Here is a 19,470-nt window from a genome sequence, read left to right as displayed (position 1 = left end):
GTTGAAGCTAGGTGTCAGGACGTCGAATGTCTCAGTACTCTGTCAGTTTTGTGCCTAGTTGTTGCACTTTCTGACTGTATATAGTATCTAGTTACAGTGGTGGAGAGTTACTCTTAACTCATTTCCATATGTCCTTTTCCTTTCTACTGATATTAATATTATTCGAATTTTTGGGCAAGGCCCATCTTCAGTCTTCGCATTTTGAGAAATGTGTGAGTGTGGACGTAATTTACAAGCAGGCACAGTTATGTGCCTCACTGCTCTGCACATTGCATGCACGATTCACAGGCACACTTATCAAGGAGTAGAGCCCATTGTGGTGGCTCACTGCTACCGTTGACTGCCCCAACAACAATATCCGCACGTACGTACCGGTGCTCTCGTAGACAACTTCCCGTAAGGCCGTCATCACACTACGTTCTCTGACTCTCATCTACATCTCCGGTGAAAAATCCAAAACGTGTGGTCGTGTCATCAAACGGGCACAGTTCTTGACCCGTCCACACAGTCACATTTTGTATTTTGGGAGAAATTCGAAAACTCAAACAAACGCACGTACAAGGTCGCTCGGAGAAGGCTGCGGGAGATATGCACGTTCAACCGAAAGGCTGTATACTCCCTGCCACGTCTACGTTTCCCGTTTCCTCAGCTCCCATTTTCACTCCTCACATGGATCATCATGAGAACCGATTAAAAGCTAATTACGTGGAGGACGTAGACACAACGTTTCGTACCGTAGTGTGATGACAGTCCAAGTGGAATGAAACCCCGCGAATTCACAAGCTTCCCAAGTTGCTCAACGTTACGTAGCCCGGAACCTCTCTAATCTGGAAAACCGTGCGTCCACGGAATAGCGTTATCTTGTAGGGACAGAGTTCAGTAAATACGGCATTAGGCCTACAATATCAAGCTACACTCCATGTTTAGAGCAATGCAGAGTTGTACAACTATGCATCAACTTTCCCAGCTGTCTCTCCTCAATTTCAAGCCAGCTATGACCCTGGAAAATACGCGTACATGTACTTCAAAGAAGGGTTAAAAACGAAGTCCGTAAAAATTACAAATTCTGCGAAAAAAGAAGGTTAATAACAGGGCTTAATAAAGCACGTGTTGAACCATACACAGTACCACACGCACACTGCCGCCTGCCGGACATGGACAATACCTCCAAGCAACGCAACTGCAAGCAGGCGGTTCTGTTTGTGTATCCGTCATTGCATAAGAAGTGCACATAGCCTTGAAGTAGGACATGCTGTTGACTCATTCCTCTTTCCAGTCCGCTCCATGTTCGTCCCATGCACTAGTGTCATACCCAGAGAGGTGAAGCTGAGGACATAGAAGTCCCAAGCGCCAGCAGCAGCAGTGACTAGGATTCACCGCGGCCAAAAAGCTAAAGTCCGTACGTTTGGCGAAGTCTCGAAACTTCTTCACTTGAGTCTCCAGGATGTAAAGCGGCAAGCTCCCCAAACAAATCCGCCAGTACTGCACAGAAAATATAGAATGAGAGAAGACACAGTACTTGTCTATTGGGGTAGCCCGGGCACATTAGTAGTATTTAGAGAGGTTAAGATGCACGTTATTCCTGACGTGACACGAAAGTTCAGCTCGCGTTATTTGGCTCGCGCGTCAAAAACAACGCAAGTGACCTGCAGCTCGCGTCAAAATTTGGAGTTTTATGCCAAATTGGACGTGAAATTGCACGTCACGTCGGAAATAACGTGCATCTTAACCCCTCTATTAAGTTAAACCCTCCTACGCTGTAATAAAATTGTACAAGACTTGCATTGTACTAAAAATTAGGGCTGAAACGATCATTCAATAACTCCTAACGATCAACCAATATCATTAACGATCGATATATTGGTTTTATCGATTCTTGTCGGCTCTACTCGTGTACCTCGCACACCAGTTTATGAAGAAATTCCATGATACCTTTGGTACATTAGAAATTTGTGGCACCGCAATGTTGACATCTGTGGAAATCTGGCTGGTTTATCAACATGAACTAGAGAATTTCATGTTGTTTCTAGAGCAAAGAATCTTGTCATCACCCTCTGGCAACTGCTCTTATCTCCAACCTCTCACACAAATGAACCAAAAAGACAAAGTCTTCTCTTCCGAGCTCTTTCAAAGCCACAAATCAATTTTACCACGCTTGGAAGTACTTGATTGTACTCGTATTCACTATCGGATGAAGTGCAAGGGCTAGAATACTGTCACCGATATGCATTCATAATAAATCGTTAGCACTCGTTTTAAACACTAACGATTATCGATTGCACTCTTAACGATCGATATGCGAGTTATCGGTATAATTGTTTCAGCCCTACTAAAAATGGTGGCGGTAGACTTCCTTGATTAACCCTTTACCTTCTGACCAAAATTCCCAGGCAGTTCCAAATGCGATAATTCTCACCTCATTCTGAGAATATCTTTGTTTCTAATCAACCGATTTTCACACTCTTGGGCATTCTGGATAGCTCTCTACGAGCTGCGTACAATGAGCTCAAACTGGACACTACTGAGATCACATATCCAACACCAGGGTACTTCAAATACTCCCCATCGCTGGGTATCCGAGAACATTCTCTCCTCGTCAGCCATTTCTCAGTCCTTCATCGTAAACATTTCAAATTTGTTTGCTTGAGTTTCTTTTTATGCTGCCCATGCGCTCAAAGCATTCCCAGGTGACTCAGCATGTCAGGAGAGGGAAAATTCCCAGCTCAAGGTCAGTGACTCAGAAAAAATCGACTTTTGCCGTGGCTGAAATGTCGAGCGCAATATCTTCGGAATGCGGCATCGCAGCTCTTCGCCGATTTTTGCAATGAAAAGCTGGGCTCTTCGGCTTCTTCCTACATATTTCGTTTTTGAGATTCTGTCAAGAATTGATCGAGCTACGAATGTTTTAGTGCATGCATGTCCATCGACCAAATTCGGTGGATTCATGTACACACAGAAGGTAAAGGGTTAATGCTGACATTGCGATACATTCTGAAGTTCTGAACATACCACATGGAGTCGAAATTTTAGAAAATCAATATACTCGGTCACTGTTGGCCACCTTCAAACAATTTCATTTGTAATGCATGCACATGGATCTTCTTCATTGGAGATCAACGTACCCACGTAACTCAGAAATTTGCAGTAATTTGAGCTCCACAGTAGAGGTGACAGAGAGCTGATTTCTACCACATGTCAGCATCATACTGATCTACAGTACTGTCGGCCGCTGAAGAACAGGGGGGGGGGGGCAGCCTTGTAGACTAAGTCGTTCTTATTTTCATGTACGCTGTACTACAGTCTATGCACAGTTGAGTCACCGCGTATACATAGGTACGCTGTGCTTGTTGAAACCTTAGCCTGTTTCTTCGGCGCCCGGCAGTGCTGTACCAGTTAGCAACAAGGAATAGAGAGATGGACTGTTACAGTACCTTGTTTGTCGCGGCCATCAAGAAGCATGAGTGCCATTTCAAAGCGCCGTACTTGGCTCAGGGCTTGCATCTCCGCAAATGCCGATTCGCCACAGCTGCACGAAGAGAAAACAAGAAGGCAAAGTGCGCACATGCTGGCAAGTTGTGAGGTGGCTAACACAGGGCAATCACACAGGTCTGATTGCCTAGTGGGCTCGAGCCCAATTTATTGTCCTGGCAATGTTGTCCCTCTCTCTCTCTCTCTCTCTCTCTCTCTCTCTCTCTCTCTCTCTCTCTCTCTCTCTCTCTCTCTCTCTGCCCACGCTGGGACGATGGAGCAGCACATAACTTGTAGTTAGCATCATATATCAGGATGCAAGAAACGAGTCACAACACAGTCGTAGGAACAAGAGTTTATACATACTATTGCGAGCACGCAAATATAAAGAGAGTTTGCCGAAAATGGCAACACTTGTGAGAAGAATCAGCGATCTCTTAAAGCCGCTGTGGTGACCATTATCTTAGCATGCACCCAGCCACATACCTGGTGAAACACTCCCGGTATCCTTGAATCAGCGATGATAAAATGTTCGAGTCCAGTGATTGCTTCAAGATGGAAGAATAAGATGCCGGTGGTATCGCCTATAGATGGGTATAGAACAAAGGTAGGTCCACGCTCACTCAAGTTGACCAATCATATTTTCAAAACGAAAGTTTTCGTTTGGGGGTGGGTGGGTTTGATGGAGTTTTGTTTTGAAAATAATTATTGAATGCAGATGGAGAAGGCCCAGCTACTTCTGGGTGTCGAAAATTGACATAAGTATTTTATTGGAATTCGTTTTACCTGCAGAAAAGGTGGGTGGGTGGGTGGGGGCTGAAAATACTAAAACTTTTCGTTTTGTAAAAACAATCGGTAACCCCGGACGGCCCCCAAAAGCCCCCTCTTGAATAAAAAAACCTCGAAGGAATCGAGCAAAACTGGGTGTGCTGGTACGAGAGATTGTGGATTTTGGTGCATGACTCAGCCCTATACTCATTGAGTACAGGACGTGATGCAGGCCTGGAAAGCGTCAAGTAATAAGCCATCCGCCACACAACGCACGCGGCATAACACACAAACACATACGCACACAGCATGACACATAAACACATACGCACACGAGTGTGCACACACAGTGTTCGTTCGTTAAGCCAAAGAAATTCGGCTACAGGATTTCGATATTCGTTTCACCACTAACACAAACACATACGCACACATGCATACACACCCACACACCACACACACTGTCTTGCTCACTGCCAAAACTGGTCACGTGGGTCTCCCCGGGAGAGGGGAGAGAGACTCAAAAGGAATCTTGGAAAGATGATTCAATTGGCTATTGAACCACTAAACGGCCGACACCCCCTGAAATCCCCAAACTAGGGTGGACTTGAACTGATCCCACTTATGGGCTCACCACACCTCAGTAGGCCTGTCCGAAAAATGTGTTTTAATTTGCGGAAAATGGAAATGCAAAATGCACGGTTTTCCAGCCAACATTCAAACAAGAAATCAAAGGGGAATGTAAAAAAAAATTAAAGAATCAAAACCAAACCCAAAATGCAGAGAAAATGCATCCGTTGCCATGGCAACCAGAATCTAAAATGGCCACCATGCCATGGTGATCACAAAAATAATTGGTTTTCCATGGGATTTTTCCGGATGTAACACTGTACATGTATATGTAGTATCCCTGCCTTGCTAGTACATGTACAGGTCGTCCCCCGTTAATACGAGTACATAAACCCCGTTAGTACATAAGAAATCTCAAGTCCCGGACGAAACGTGGTCACTTCCATACAAATTTTGTCGGTTAGTACATAATTCGTTAGTACATAACATTTCTCCGTACCCGCATGCCACCTACACAGTAACAGTCAACTTCGCTTATAACGACACTCGGCGGGGCATCAGAAAAGTGTCGTTATTCACAAAGTGTCGTTATACCCGAAGTCGCATTATATGTATTACAGTTGGATGGGACTTTGCTCTGGGCATGGAAATTCTGTCGTTATTCGCGAATTGTCGTTATATCCGCAGTCGTTATTAGCCAAGTTGACTGTACCTCAATAGTACATAATTTGTTGGTCTTTTGGCCTTCCAGTGGAGGCACATCGTGTTCTAGTTTCTACTTGTGGATGCAATTAGCTCAGAAATCAGAGCGCACATCACACACCGACAAAGCTCTGTTTTTTTTCCAGTGACTATACAGGCACGGCTGGGCATGTATCATGCAAACAATAGAATCTTCGCTAACTGTGACCGGTATAACATAATTTTTATGTTATATCGAGGGAATCAAGAATATCTCGCTGCCTAGTCATGGTAGCAAGAAACACTCAGAAAAGTAGAAAAAAGTGAAAAATTCTGGTACACGAGCAAGTTATGTACACTTTCGTTTAGTACATAAACCCCGTTAATACATAACATTTGTCAAGTCCCAGAGATTATGTATTAACGAGGGACGACCTGTACCTCTAATCATTTCACATGTACATGTACACGCACTGCATGATCATAATCTTGTCACCCCTTTCGCTGACAAGCCTGCAAAGCTAGTCATTTTCTCACCATTGCAAGTCACTTGTGTTTCCCTTCCGCTTGCTGGATTGCATACTACATCGTACTACATTGTACTGCATTGTACTACATTGTACATGTACATGTAGAACACATCTTTGTACAGTTGTGGCAAGTGAAATCCGACACTTGCCATAGGGGACAGCGCAACAAACGGACACCAATGATGTAATGCACTGCACCTAATTTGTACTATAGAGCCGTATGCATCCCGAACAGATCGAAAGGTCACAGCGTAGATACACACAGTTCACAAATATGGTACACATAAGGAGTATTGGTATCCAATCCCCATTCATTTTTGCCAGCACCTTTTGAACCTTGACTGTGATGAGTACGAGTTTTGTCATCAGACAGATAAAGTTGTATGCAACACATGTACTGTACGTATGCAGGGCTGCAGTCCCTTATGCCAAGTGTCGGATTTCACTTGCCACAACTGTAGTTTTACATCATCACACCTGCGTCACAGGCTGCGTGTACATGTAGAACTAAACACCCACGTGTTTGCATTTGTGTGATTAGGAGACCAGTGCAACTAAGTAGGTCTAGTGTCTCAGCCAAGACGAGAGAGAAGGCAAGAGGGACAGAAGACACCGAAATAGCAAGCCGAACTGGACTTGGTCGACCTGAAACCTTGGCTGAAACCTCGGCATCAGGGTATCCGTCCCGAGATCCAACTGCAGTTACCCCTGCCCCCCAGTGAAGGTAATACTTGCTACTAGTGTGGGTGGCTAAATCAGAGTGTATCTGATATAAGCTTCACTAGTACCATTGATTACACAAAAGTTAATCTAGCCAGAAGCAGTCCATCAGGTATGTATACTTCAAGTAGAAAGTATATGAACCCTGAAACCAACAAAGGTGGTAGGTACAACAATACACCTTCAAGCAGCCGAGCCCGTTGGCAACAGACCCAACACTATCTGGCACAAGTGTACCCACCAACCGAACTAGCTGGCACACACCACACACACACACACACACACACACACACACACACACACACACACACACACACACACACACACACACACACACACACACACACACACACACACACAAGGCAAATCCGAACACTTCAAGCCAAACCATGCTGGCGTACCTTCAGATAGCTGCGCAACTCGTCCGTACGTCCAGAGAGTGATCGTAGGTCTTTGGACAGCTGGAATGCGGACTTCGGAAAGGGTAAACGGGATTTGACAGAGGACTTGTCTGCAGCCGCTGCTGCTGCTACATGTCGATCGTTACCGGATGATGAAGGGCCGGGGTTGGGTGACACATCCGCAGACGAAGGATGGGGTGACGTGATAGCAGGAGCATTCCTAGTAGAATTGTGACAAGAGGACTGATTTATTGCACTGTCGACAGTGCTGGACAGGAGGTCATGGGTGCGAATCACACGCTCATCCTGGGCGAGCCATTCAGACACAGACATAGAGGATGCTGTTGACGTTGGCATTTCTACGGGCTTGTGCGTTGCTGCAGCTGCTGGCTGTTCCCTCACGCCTGCGCTACTGGTGACAAGCTGGGTTGCTGTGACTGCACCAGAGCTGCTGGGATCCGATGGTGTGGGCCTGCCGATCTCTTCAATTGGCATCCTATACAGAGGTTTCTGACAAGACAAACAAAGAGCACAAATATCCAGAATGCAACACCACAAATATGATGAAAGTTTAGGGTTGGAGCGAAAGTTGGCCAGACTAACTTTTCTGCATCCACAACAATGCCAACGCCATCAAGGATCAAGGCGCAGATGCAGCACCAGCATGTTGATTACGAGACTAGGACATGGCATTTGAAAGAGAATAACACTGGACCAAACAGGTAAGCCGAACAAACAAAAATAAGAAAGAAGCGAATCACGAACACTGCATTCAGTACCAGCAAGTTACATGCCCAACACCCGCCACAAGCCAAAAGAAGCAACCCACATCACTTCAACAACCTTCCTTCCGACACATGGAAATGCAAGTCTATACCAGCTACGAGTAACAGTAAACCAACAAGGTGTAGTAGAGGAGACACAGCCAGACAGCAAAGAATTTTCGTTCCAGAAAGGGAAATCAGACACCTCTACGGATATCCAAATGAGGCCTTATTGCACCATTACTCTTCAACATCAGTAAAGTGATTGTGAGAGAAGTGAGCAAATAATGCCATCTATACAGCTCTCTAGGCGGTCAGATCAGTGACAACGTGACACTACGGAAAGCGTGAGTGGCACCAGACAGTGAGAGCGAGAAGGAGCCAGCAACAACATCCATTCACACTTCAATATTCAAGTGCAGACATGTAATAAATCTCACCATTTACGCGAGAAACTAATAACATTGTCAAGCTGAAGCCTGAGCGGTGCGTGCAAAAGAAGCAAGTGTGACATTTGTCACGGGTTTGACCACGTACAGTAATCCCCATTGTTGTACGCATTTCGCTGTGAGCTTGCTGTTGCAAACAATAGTAAGATTATTTGTAGCTTGTGCAACTCACGTTTTCTTAGGTGTTGCTTTGTCACTGCTCTGCTCGCCTAGAAAGACCTATAAATGACATTATTCGCCCACCTGCTGAAATCACCAATGCACCGAGCAATGGAGCAGAAGGCCGTATCGGATTTTCCAGTGGTGTCTGTGATATGAATCGGACACTGAAAACAATACCTTGGATCTGGGTCGGGTAGGCTTAGTAACAGCTGATGCAGATACAGAATGGCCATTCGTCTTTTTCTGGAGATAGAGATAGGGAGAGATGGATAGATGTAGAGAGAAAAATGAGTACGAGGGATCGAGAGTGAGAGAGAGAAGGTGAAAGGCCATGGACCATTACACTCCTCAGGGCTTGATCATACTGCGGCAAAACAAAATAATTCTGATTCTAGCAAAAATCTACAGTGCGTTTTTTTATAATAGACTCTGAAATCCTTGAGAACGTACTCAAGGCCACTTTTGAGAAAATGTCATGCGAGTTGCGTCACGAAAATCTGCGCGCGAAATTCGAAAACCAGGTGTGACTCGTGGCATTTCGCCATTTTGTTCAGAGTGTCCTTCGAGCTAGCTCCTCGTGGCTGGAGGAATCATTTTGTTGCTGACTGCTCTGTGGCCCTATTTTGCTTTTTCTCGAGTGTCTTTTCGTTCGTGGCAACTTGTTCTCTCGACATGCCACATATAACAAAGCGTGAACGGGCCATGGTGGTGTCTGTTTTACAATTTTTGCGAAGACGAGGAGAACAATGGCTGGGCATCGAATTGGTCCCAAGTATTCCATTCGTCATGCTGCTGTTGCGTGTGGCGTCAGCATTTCCACCATGAACAGATGTACCAGGGATGCTGACGGCGAAAATCAGCGTGCTGCGTTGGCCTTGTCTGTCTCCAGTGATGAAGGAAACGAGAGTGACAATCCCCAATGTGAGACTCGTGCCACAAAACCACTCCACCCTGACGGATTTGCTTTGGACTGTATAAGAAGTAATTTACGGATTCTATGCTGCGAAGGAGCACCCAACACTGGACAAAGTTCCTGCTCGCTGCATAGAAAGCATCGACGATTTTCCAGACATGAGCAAAACTAGCTCTTGGAAAATGTTGCGTTCCATGGGATTCCAGTGTGGCAAGACCAGAGGTATCACACACATGATGATGGAACGGCACGGGATTGTGTCATGGCGGCATCCCTACCTGTGAGACATACCTGGATGACACGTGGGTCAATGCGCGTCACACAGTTACTAGGAGGTGGTCCGACAATGGTGACAGGAGTGTATGCAAGCAACCAAATGAAGCTCCATCAGGTAAAGGCAAGCGCTTTATTGTTCTGCATATACTGGTGGACGGGACGGATTCGTGAAAAACTGCGCCGATGTGTTCGTGACTGGAGACCGACGAGGCCGACGCCAACGATGATATACGTCGTCGGCTGTCCTAGCACATCTGTTCACTGTGTAATACTGTCGTCACAAGTGCAACACAAAACACGGAATTATTGGGGCCGTTTCGACGCTCACTAGTCTTCTACTATTCGCAGATGTTGAACCAGACACAACTGTGACCTATTTGCATTGTGTGTTTGTGTGTGTGTGTGTGTGTGTGTGTGTGTGTGTGTGTGTGTGTGTGTGTTTGTGTGTTTGTAAAACCGCTCATGTATTGCTTCCTTTTAGTCTCTTTATGGGTGCTGTGTTAATTGCCCTTGTGATTTGTTGTGGTGTTGGAATTTTCACTGCATTCTTTCAGGGATCGAGGGAAGTTTCCTACATGCATGCTGGAATGTTTTGATTCATTGAGCTAATTGCAATACAGCATTTGAATTATTCAGTACAGTTTGCCACAGTAAGTCGTGAAAAGCCACGGCTCACTGGTTTCCTACAAAGGTAACTGGTTAGGAGAACTGCAGACAGCTAGCAGTGCACAACTGCACGGTCATGTACATGTACATGTACATGCATGCGTTGTACCGAAAAAGAAGAGAAAAAAAGAATCAAGATGAACTGTACTGGATTCGAACTCTGGCGGACACCATGCACGTGATGAGCTTTCCCGGCTAAAATTTTCGTTTTAAAATCAAAATCCACTGAAAACCATTTAAAACCGGATTTTCAGCCAAAACCCGTTCGAATATCTAACTTTGACAATTATTATTATTCCGATTTCCAAACTTAATTTTCTTCGATCCAAGACCCACACAAAAGCAGCTGTGAAGAAAAAATTTCAAATTTGGAATGAGAACAAACTAAAAAATCAAAATCGACAAATGTCTGTTTTAAAAAAACGCACTGTAAATAGAAATTTGATGCTGCCAAGGCAAATTCAAGGTTTGATGCTACTGCAGAAAAGTAGAAGTCGAGCTTGCTGTTGCGCTCATCAGGACTATTGCAGTCACAGGACTGTGCACGCAACAATGTCACAAGACAAAACCAATCCCCGAGACACCCAACAAGAATCATAAGAAATCCCTTTCCGGGACTTACCACTGCCAGTTTCTTCAAGTCCTGCTGGGCCTGTTTGTTGCCAGGTTCCAAGCGCAGTACTTCCTCATAATCTGTAGCATCGCAGCAGAGAGCAATGCATACATTAGTGAGGCCGGTGTTTGATATGTTCAACGCTTAATAGTAGAATAATACAGCATGTTCTGCCTTCTACTATAACACAGAATGGTAATATGATATCTCTTGTCACTACTTACTAGTCTTGTCACTGCCTCAATAATTCTGTAACAAACTCCCCACCACATGCGTTCTCCGGCCGACACCATTCACCACACCAGCAACAAGACGTCAAGTTGTTGTCAATACTGCCATTCCTTCCATACGGCCGTTTCGATAGATCAGATGTCATCAGTCAGGATTGTAAGAATATTGAATGGCTGGAACTTGTTCATCCATGATGAAAATGATGAGGTGGATTGGCACTGGTGTGTGTGTGTGTGTGTGTGTGTGCGTGTGCGCGCGTGCACGCGGACATGACGGGTTGCACGCACGCGGACATGCGGTAGCTAGAAAAAGGCATGCACCACACACAGTTTACTGACCTTTCTTGGCATCGTCTTGCTGCCCGAGTCCGACCAGGCAAGCAGCACGCCGTAGCCTGGCCTTGACATAGGCAGGATCAAGAGACAGTGCCACTTCACAGTCCTGCAAAGCAGCTTTATACCTACAGTAGAACACAGGCACGGTGGGACACACCTCAGCTGTCTGCTCTTGCTACAGAGAGTAACTGAGTCATGGCACTCAACAATTCGGTCTGCAATGCAGAAGCAACGAATTTCCTGCTACCGACGGAAACAATAGACTGCGCAAACTGACTGCACAGCTGCTGTGAAGTTACTCGTGCTAGTGAGACTGTCCTCCAAGACTGGCAAGAGGAGTCTGTCGTATACAGCGTACCCTTACACATATTAGAAATATCTTACAAAATGTGTTTGGCTTGCCTACTGGAGTCGTTATTTCCGGGCTCCACTGTACTCTTTGTGGAAAGTCACCCAGGGTTTATTTGCCGTCCCAGGAGAGCACATAGGCGTATTCCTGTCCACATGGAGTCTAACTTGTCACCAGTTTTAAAAAGGGGAAGTTAAGGCAAAAATTAAAATTTCACCAGTTGTAGTCTTCGGGGTGCTGAGTCGAATGGTCTTGGTCCGAGAAAGCTGAGACGCTCCCTTCCTACTTGAATCCCAATCGAACTCGCGCACTTCCACCGAAACTGGGTGACTGCGCCCTACTAGATGGGGATTTGTATGCAAAATGTCACTAAAAGCGCCATTTCGTTCTTATAAAAGCACGGATGACCGCGATTGGCCCATATGTTGTAGTCTTTTGGACGCTGAGTCGACTGGTTTTGGTCCGAAAAGGCTGCGATGCAGCGTTCAGCCATAATTTCCAATCGAACGTGGTTGAACAAGCGGTCACGTGCTCCTGGGTGCCCAAATCACCTGGTCACCACGCCAGCAGGCGACAACTTTCACACCAAGGTTCAACTCGAGTGACAGGACTGTACCCAAAAAAGGTCAAACAGGCTAGTAAGTTGTACCCTGCAGGCACGGTGACCAGGTGACTGGTGTACGCAGGAGCACGTGACCGCTTGTTCAACCATGTTCGATTGGGAATAAAGGAGGAACGCTGAATTGCAGCCTTTTCGGACCAAAACCAGTCGACTCAGCGTCCAAAAGACTACAACATATGGGCCAATCGCGGTCATCCGTGCTTTTATAAGAACGAAATGGCGCTTTTAGTGACATTTTGCATACAAATTCCCATCTAGTAGGGCGCAGTCACCCAGTTTCGGTGGAAGTGCGCGAGTTCGATTGGGATTCAAGTGGGAAGGGAGCGCCTCAGCTTTCTCGGACCAAGACCATTCGACTCAGCACCCCGAAGACTACAACTGGTGAAATTTTGATTTTTGCCTTAACTTCCCCTTTAACTCTTTTAAAGCTTAGTTTACACAAGCCAAATCAGCACCTAGAGACACTGGTGATGGCCCAGCTACAGTCAGCATTGGTACAAGCGGAGGATCATACTCGTAGGTACACCGGTTGAATGCATGTACCATTATAGTATGAAACACAGAGATTGAGTAGTGTGAAAAGTATTACAAATAAGCACAAGCAAAGGCATGAAAATGCTATGACAAGATGCGAGAAGAGTTGAACACTGGCCAAAACACTGGTGATTTTCTATACGATTTTACTTCACATTGCACTAGTTCACATTATGCGGATGCCACCGGGAGAGGCACTCCCCTACCGATCTCCCCGTGTACCGGCGATAGGCAAACCAAATTGAGACCGTGTGTGCAGTGCAGATAAACACAAACATAAGACTCCCCCCCCACACACACACATGCACATACACGCATCCACATTATGATGCACTGGTGCACATACCTTTCTCCCTTCAACAGAGCCATGGCACGATTAGCTGGAAGTACGGAGTTCCTAGGATCGGCTGTCATGCCTTTCGTGTAGCACTCAATAGCCGATACATAGTCGCCCTTCTTGAAGTGAGCATTTCCCTACAAACACACAAGAAGCCACCCAGCTCTTTCACATACAGCAGTGTCTCTAACATAAGCACATATCTCCTCCCCCCCCCCCCCCACACACGCCTTGATTGCAAACTGTGATTAATTATTTGGAGCCTATTATGGTGGGGAATAAGAGGGGTGTTGGGAATGTGTGTGTTTGGGGGGGGGGGGGGGGGAGGTACATGTTCCAGCGTGAAGTCGCAACTCCTGTTTTGAGTTGTTTTTCTTCTCTCTTTTTCTTTCCCTACTAGTTGCTGTTACACTCACTGATCCGCTAGGCTTATGCACAGATATACAGCATTCCCTCACTAGTGGGACCATTGTTATTAGGCTAGGGCCTGTTTTGGACTTCCCACTCTAAATAAAGAATACAAACAAAGTTCACAGAAATGCAGAAAGTGTTGGTGAAACCCTAGACACAGTGAAAGTCAGCCTTAGATTACATGTAGGATAAAGCAAACAACAAGGTACCTTGTCCTTCAGCATGACAGCTAGGTCCCGCATTCTCTGCTGCTCATCTTCGCTATCCTCCTCATCCGATGTGTTCTCCGTCTCCTCTGCCTTGTCATCTGTGTTCTGTTGTTCCTGCTGCACCTGGACGTTGCTTGTGTCAAGCCCTGAAGCTGTTCTCATCTCCTCCTGCTCGTCCATTTCGTCACATACCTTGTCCTACAGAGAACGAATCAAACACAATATGAAGCGATGGCGAAGAGCCCAGGATTTCCTCTGAGCGGAATTGGTCATGACGAGAAGGGAGGGGGGGGGGGGTACATGGTGTATGTATGTGTGCACTACACAGTCGACTCCACTTATAACGAACTTGCATATAGCGAATTTCGTGATATAGCGAACCATTGTCGATGTCCCTTTTTGAACCCATACAAAATTGACCCTTTGTAGCGAACAGTTTTCGTTTATAACGAACCAAATCTTGTAGGGTTGCATGTAAACCAAGTGCAGTCACACTGTAATGGGGCACATGTCAGTTATGATTTGTTGCTTGTATAGTGTGAGTGCATTTCTGTTATTACGAACTTCGGCTATAAAGAACTAATTCTCTTGCACAATGGTGTTCGTTATAATCAGGAGTCGACAGTACTTTGGCAATTACTAGCACACAGACACAAAGGTTGTCCCGCTTGTACGGAAAATGGCGTTGGTCAGTACACAACACGAACCGGAGAGCGCTTGGTAACACTGTTCTTACCCTGTACCACTAGCAGGGAGATAACGGTAAGTGCATATGCCATTGCACTTCAGAAAGAGTAAGCCAGCCAACACACTAGATCTAGAGCAGCAGGTTGCTGCAAACTTCCCACAATACATCATTTATTATGACCAGATCTCAACTGTGTAGCCACTGGTTTCTGTTTGGGTAAAATGGTGCTGAGTAACGAGGTCTGATGGTCACTGTAGAACTAAGCACTCTTGATGATACGGGTACCCAGCAACCAGCACAGTATCACAACGTACCACATCAAGTTTGTCCCATGCCCTGTAATCAAAGCCACGGATTTTCGACGCCTTCTGCTGCGACGAGCTACTGCTCTGTTGTGAAGCTGTGGTTGCTTCGCTGCGAGAGTTGGAAGTACTCCCCCGCACTGGTGGCACCTGGACAGGATCCAAATTGATACATCAAAACACAGACGGGACTAAGCTAAAATCGGACTCAATCCGGACAAAGTGCAGTAAGAGCATGAACAAACACAGCTTTCACTGCAGACTCTTTTCCAGCAAGACGCCAATGCTTGCTATCAAGCTCTATCCCTAAAGAAAGACCTTCAATTTCCTGAAGGCTAACTTAAGCAGTGCGCTCCAGGGCACGACGAGGAGGCAACTTCGTGTAAATTTCGGCGTTCTAAATACGGATTTCACTGGGACTCCTTTGGACAAGCATTCAGTATTCAGCCTTCTCAGCATTTAGGACATTCTAATACGTTGCTTGTTCTGGGGAGCTGACAGCAAAGGAAATCTGGAGGCTGCAGCTCATTTTCTGGTGACAGAGGCAGTGCCACCTGAAATAAAAATCTACAACTCCTATTCCATGGTGTCAAATCCTCAACAGTATTATTATCAGACATTGACATTAACAGAACAGCTGTCGCACATGCGGTGATGAGTAGACACGCATTTCGAGTGCCGGTGTTGTCGAGAATACAATGGCTGTGGCGGTACTGTAGTTTTCAATGCCACTGTCAGGTCCACTCCCGTCTCCGCAACCTATGCCCGTGTTTGTACGGCGAACAGCACACTGGATATAGCATTCTTTTCTCTTCACACTAGATAGAAGGTAAGTTTTGAGCACACAATAATTATATTCTTTTTTCCCCAATCATCCGGCCTTGAGCAATGAATAGTGAGTACATGTACATTGACTATAAAGTACAGAATGATGGAAACACTGCGCTATCCTCAGTGTGGTATAGAATAAAGTCAAACGTTTCACTACACATGCCGTGACGCAAACAGTTGTCCACACGACGCATGCCACTGTGTGCTATAGACGTAAGTGGGAGCATGTTAAAAGAAAGTCAATTTTTCCTCCGAAATATCTCACATTACGGACAGCTTCGTTCCTCTGCTGCCTCAGCTCTGCGTCTTTTTTCTTCATATCCTCTTCCCAGGAACCCATGCCTCGCAGAAAATCTTGCAAGTCCTCGGCATTGTGCTTCAAATTCATGTGAAGTTGAGCAGGATCCATGGCACCTTACTCGTCACAGCAAACTCAAGCGCAAGGAGCAAGAGTACACAGACGTCCACCAGCCAATACAAGATAAAGCTGACTCACAAGAACACTCCACAGATTACAGTCTACGGTCTGCAGGAAGAGCAGATAGTAAATGGAAGATAAATTTCTTTCCGTAGAAGGATAATGGTAGTCTGTTTGAAAAGAAACTCGCCAGATGCTGAGCTGAGACGGCAAATCAAAACAGAAAAGCTGAAGTTCCAGGTTCAAAAAGTCGTACAAAACTGGAAAAAGGGGACGCTGTCTGACGCCATTTCCGTTACCATGACCCCAATGGGCCCTGTGATCTTGGCGTTGAGCAGCGCTAGCGGCGCTAGCGTTGGTTGCACAGCCTGCTCATGCAGTCCCTGCATGCACTACAAAACTACACACAAGGACGAAGGAAATAAAAAGGAGGGCTAGAGAAAGCAACAAGAGCCCACGGCCACGAAGGGTGACAAAGTACTGACATCGATCCCACGTGAACGTTGAGTTTGCGGACAACAAGTGCAACTGGTCAGTGAAGAAGCCAGAGTTGCCGAGCTGATCAACTCTCGAGTCCTGATCCTTCTTTGCTAGAACTTCGAAACAAGCATGGACAGAATGAAAACGTTGTTGGTTCTATTCACCGTTATGGAAGCTGCTTATGCCGCTCGATTTGCCACTCCCGTCGTTCTAAATCCGACCATGTCCTCATTTTCGTCGGCTACCAAGGGTGGCCACATTCAAGCCAACGTGGAGACCGAGTTGTTCGCCGTATACGGACAGGAGGCAGGATTCATCACCGAGCAGTGGTTCACCGGAGAGCTGGCATTGAGTCAGGACACGCGGATTCGCATTTACATTGACAACGAGACAGCACCATCCCTGGATTTCAATCTCTTCATGGCGCACGGTGTGGGTTGTCCGATCGGCGACGACGATCCCGATTTACCGTGGCAGACTCGCCGCATCGCACGAGAAGCTCACGGCAGTGTTTATAATACATACAGAATTCCATTCGGTCATTCGGTGAAGGTAACGGCGACTATTCCACAGGCTGGAGCCTTCTGGTACATTGTGCGAGGGTTGACCAACGTCCCATTGACTGTGGGTGGATTTCAGCTTCCAGAAGGTACACGACTCAAGCTGTACAAGGTCGAAAACGCATTGCTACAACCACTGGATTTTGTCACTGCAGCGCAAACAAGTGGCTCTACCGCAGGATGGCTCTATCAGGTGAGACTGGTATCAAGAATTCAAAGCGTGCTTTTTTTACCCGTGCCCGCCCACGTGCACAAATTTCAACGTATTATAACTTTGTGTATATTGCAGCCCCTGCATCACCACTTGCGGGACAAAACCGGCAGCTCTGAACCCACCCCGCTCCAGCCAGGCGCTGTTCTCTGGCTGATCAGCAATCCATCGATAGCGATGTGCAGTTCATGATGTTAGTTACGCTGAGAAAGGATGCAAGAGAACAATACTCATCGCCCTACAATTGACCTGCCGTGCACATGTTACAGTGCATGAGAAAACATATCAGAAGACATGGGTTCTGTGAGCGTGCTTTGTGTGCATGCTGGGTTTACCGGGTGGTAGCGACTGGCATGAGTTCCCTTTGGGAACGGACACGATAGCTTACTTACTTACTTACTTACTTACTTATCGGCACTTGGATGTGGCTAATGGGGTTTTCAACACTTGTGCAAGTGGTTATGCGACTTACCCCCGCTCTGCGTTAGGCACTGCAACTGCTGCAGGATTTTCAGGGTCACGGTTAGCGGGCGTCGTGAGCTCCCTCGGGAACGGAGAAAATGATTTACTAATTATTTCAAATTAGTGAAGCTAACGTAAGAATTCCTCACTGTTCTCTCTGTTTGTGACCCAACTTGTAGGTGACACTGCATGCAAACAGCACCGACTTCACATATCTTGAAGCCTGCTTCCGTGCTGACATTGATGGTAAGCCAACGCAGTTTCTCTCCTCTGGAACGGAGGATTTCTTCCTGTCGGCGTACTATTTCAACAAGGGTCTCTTCCACGGAGATCACTCCGGTTTGACATGCAAAGCAAACCCTGGTCAGATGAGTGCCTACAAGTTCTTTGAAGACGACCCGGTACTTTTCTCGAAATCACTGAAACTGACTTGGCGTTGTGGAGAGTCTAGCCAAGGAGAGAATGGCTGCCCGAATGTCTTCCATCCTCCTAGCTCAAATGACAGATACAGCCAGGCACATAACACTCAAACAGCCTCAGGAGCCACGTCAACGCACATGAAAAAATCTGGGCAAGTTGGGGCTCATCCAACCACGGCCAGTCTATATTCGTGGGTATATGAGTATCCACAGTAATTGCATTGCAGCTTCACAGCGCCACACTGCACAACAAAATAATCATAATAATTGATTATGGCGAAACCATAATTATTGTAAGATCCAATTTAGGCCTTGACGGATTATGCTAATATTTTCGTGAAATTATGCTTTTCGCATTGCTGAACAAATTGCAGAATTATGCTTTTTTTATGCTAAAAGTTATCATATTATGCCGTATTATGCTCACATATGTTGCTATTGTATACGATGGTTCTGTGCAAAATAACAGGGGTATTTTTTTGTAGAGGGCGTTGTACTGTAGTAGCAAAAGTTCAACTGGGTCAACCCACCGTCCGACCTAGCTCCGACCGTCACTGATTGTTGGACTGGACATGTTATCAAGGGAGTCGTAAACCTACTACTTCCTGGTGCATCTACTTGTACTTGTACTCGTACTAGTCGTAGGACATGTACATGTACAACTGTATTGAATTTGATAAGAACTGGCAGATTATTCCAATTTATGCGATTCGTATGCAATTTGCCTCGAATTGTGCGATTATTCGATTTTTGGTAGGAATTATGCGAAAAATTATGCTAGCATAATCCGTCAAGGCCTAATCCAATTCCATTGATTGTGTAGACTGCATAGGCTGTGTATTGCTGCTATACGTCATCAAAGTTCTAGATTGAGATTACAATGTTCTATTATTTTTGAAAGAAGCGACCTGCACAACCACAATCCTTGGCACAACCAGGGCCACGAAATTGGGGCCATACTAAATTTTGGTACTGGCTCAGAATGACTAATTAAAGGGGAAGTATACCCTAAAATCAAATTTTCACCAGTTGTAGTCTTCTGGGTGCTGAGTCGAATGGTCTTGGTCCGAGGAAGCTGCGACGCTCCCTTCCT

General features: G+C 45.9%; 2 protein-coding genes across 2 annotated transcripts; one reads left to right on the top strand and one right to left on the bottom strand.

The window, feature by feature from the left end:
- Positions 1–796: 796 nt before the first annotated feature.
- LOC135809704 (RNA polymerase II-associated protein 3-like) lies at positions 797–16,554 on the bottom strand. The gene is made up of 11 exons (XM_065323118.1): positions 16,093–16,554; positions 15,009–15,146; positions 14,007–14,204; positions 13,396–13,523; positions 11,548–11,669; positions 10,988–11,058; positions 8,688–8,753; positions 7,136–7,645; positions 3,955–4,052; positions 3,432–3,526; positions 797–1,482 (listed from the first exon to the last, which is right to left on the bottom strand). The coding sequence occupies exons 1-11, from the start codon at positions 16,234–16,236 to the stop codon at positions 1,391–1,393; spliced, it is 1,662 nt and encodes a 553-aa protein (XP_065179190.1). The 5' UTR covers positions 16,237–16,554; the 3' UTR covers positions 797–1,390.
- Positions 16,555–16,656: 102 nt separating this feature from the next.
- LOC135809705 (uncharacterized) lies at positions 16,657–19,373 on the top strand. The gene is made up of 2 exons (XM_065323119.1): positions 16,657–17,478; positions 18,138–19,373. Exons 1-2 carry the CDS (start codon positions 16,855–16,857, stop codon positions 18,591–18,593), a joined length of 1,080 nt encoding a protein of 359 aa, XP_065179191.1. The 5' UTR covers positions 16,657–16,854; the 3' UTR covers positions 18,594–19,373.
- Positions 19,374–19,470: the final 97 nt, after the last annotated feature.

This window comes from Sycon ciliatum, chromosome 2 (genome assembly GCF_964019385.1).
Source record: "Sycon ciliatum chromosome 2, ocSycCili1.1, whole genome shotgun sequence".
In the NCBI taxonomy this organism is placed as follows: Eukaryota; Metazoa; Porifera; class Calcarea; order Leucosolenida; family Sycettidae; genus Sycon; species Sycon ciliatum.
The sequence above is the reverse complement of the archived record's forward strand: the minus strand, read 5'-3'. Positions and strand labels throughout refer to the sequence as shown.

What these genes read in the sequence shown, in the direction of transcription:
- LOC135809704 (XM_065323118.1), bottom strand. Translation starts at nt 16,236, where the DNA reads ATGGATCCTGCTCAACTTCACATGAATTTGAAGCACAATGCCGAGGAC. An exon ending in CATGGGACAAACTTGATGTG is followed by an intron (nt 14,205 to 15,008) that starts GTACGTTGTGAT and finishes CGTTCTCTGTAG; the next exon opens with GACAAGGTATGTGACGAAAT. An exon ending in AGTTGCGCAGCTATCTGAAG is followed by an intron (nt 4,053 to 7,135) that starts GTACGCCAGCAT and finishes ACCCATCTATAG; the next exon opens with GCGATACCACCGGCATCTTA.
- LOC135809705 (XM_065323119.1), top strand. Translation starts at nt 16,855, where the DNA reads ATGGACAGAATGAAAACGTTGTTGGTTCTATTCACCGTTATGGAAGCT. An exon ending in CCGCAGGATGGCTCTATCAG is followed by an intron (nt 17,479 to 18,137) that starts GTGAGACTGGTA and finishes CCCAACTTGTAG; the next exon opens with GTGACACTGCATGCAAACAG.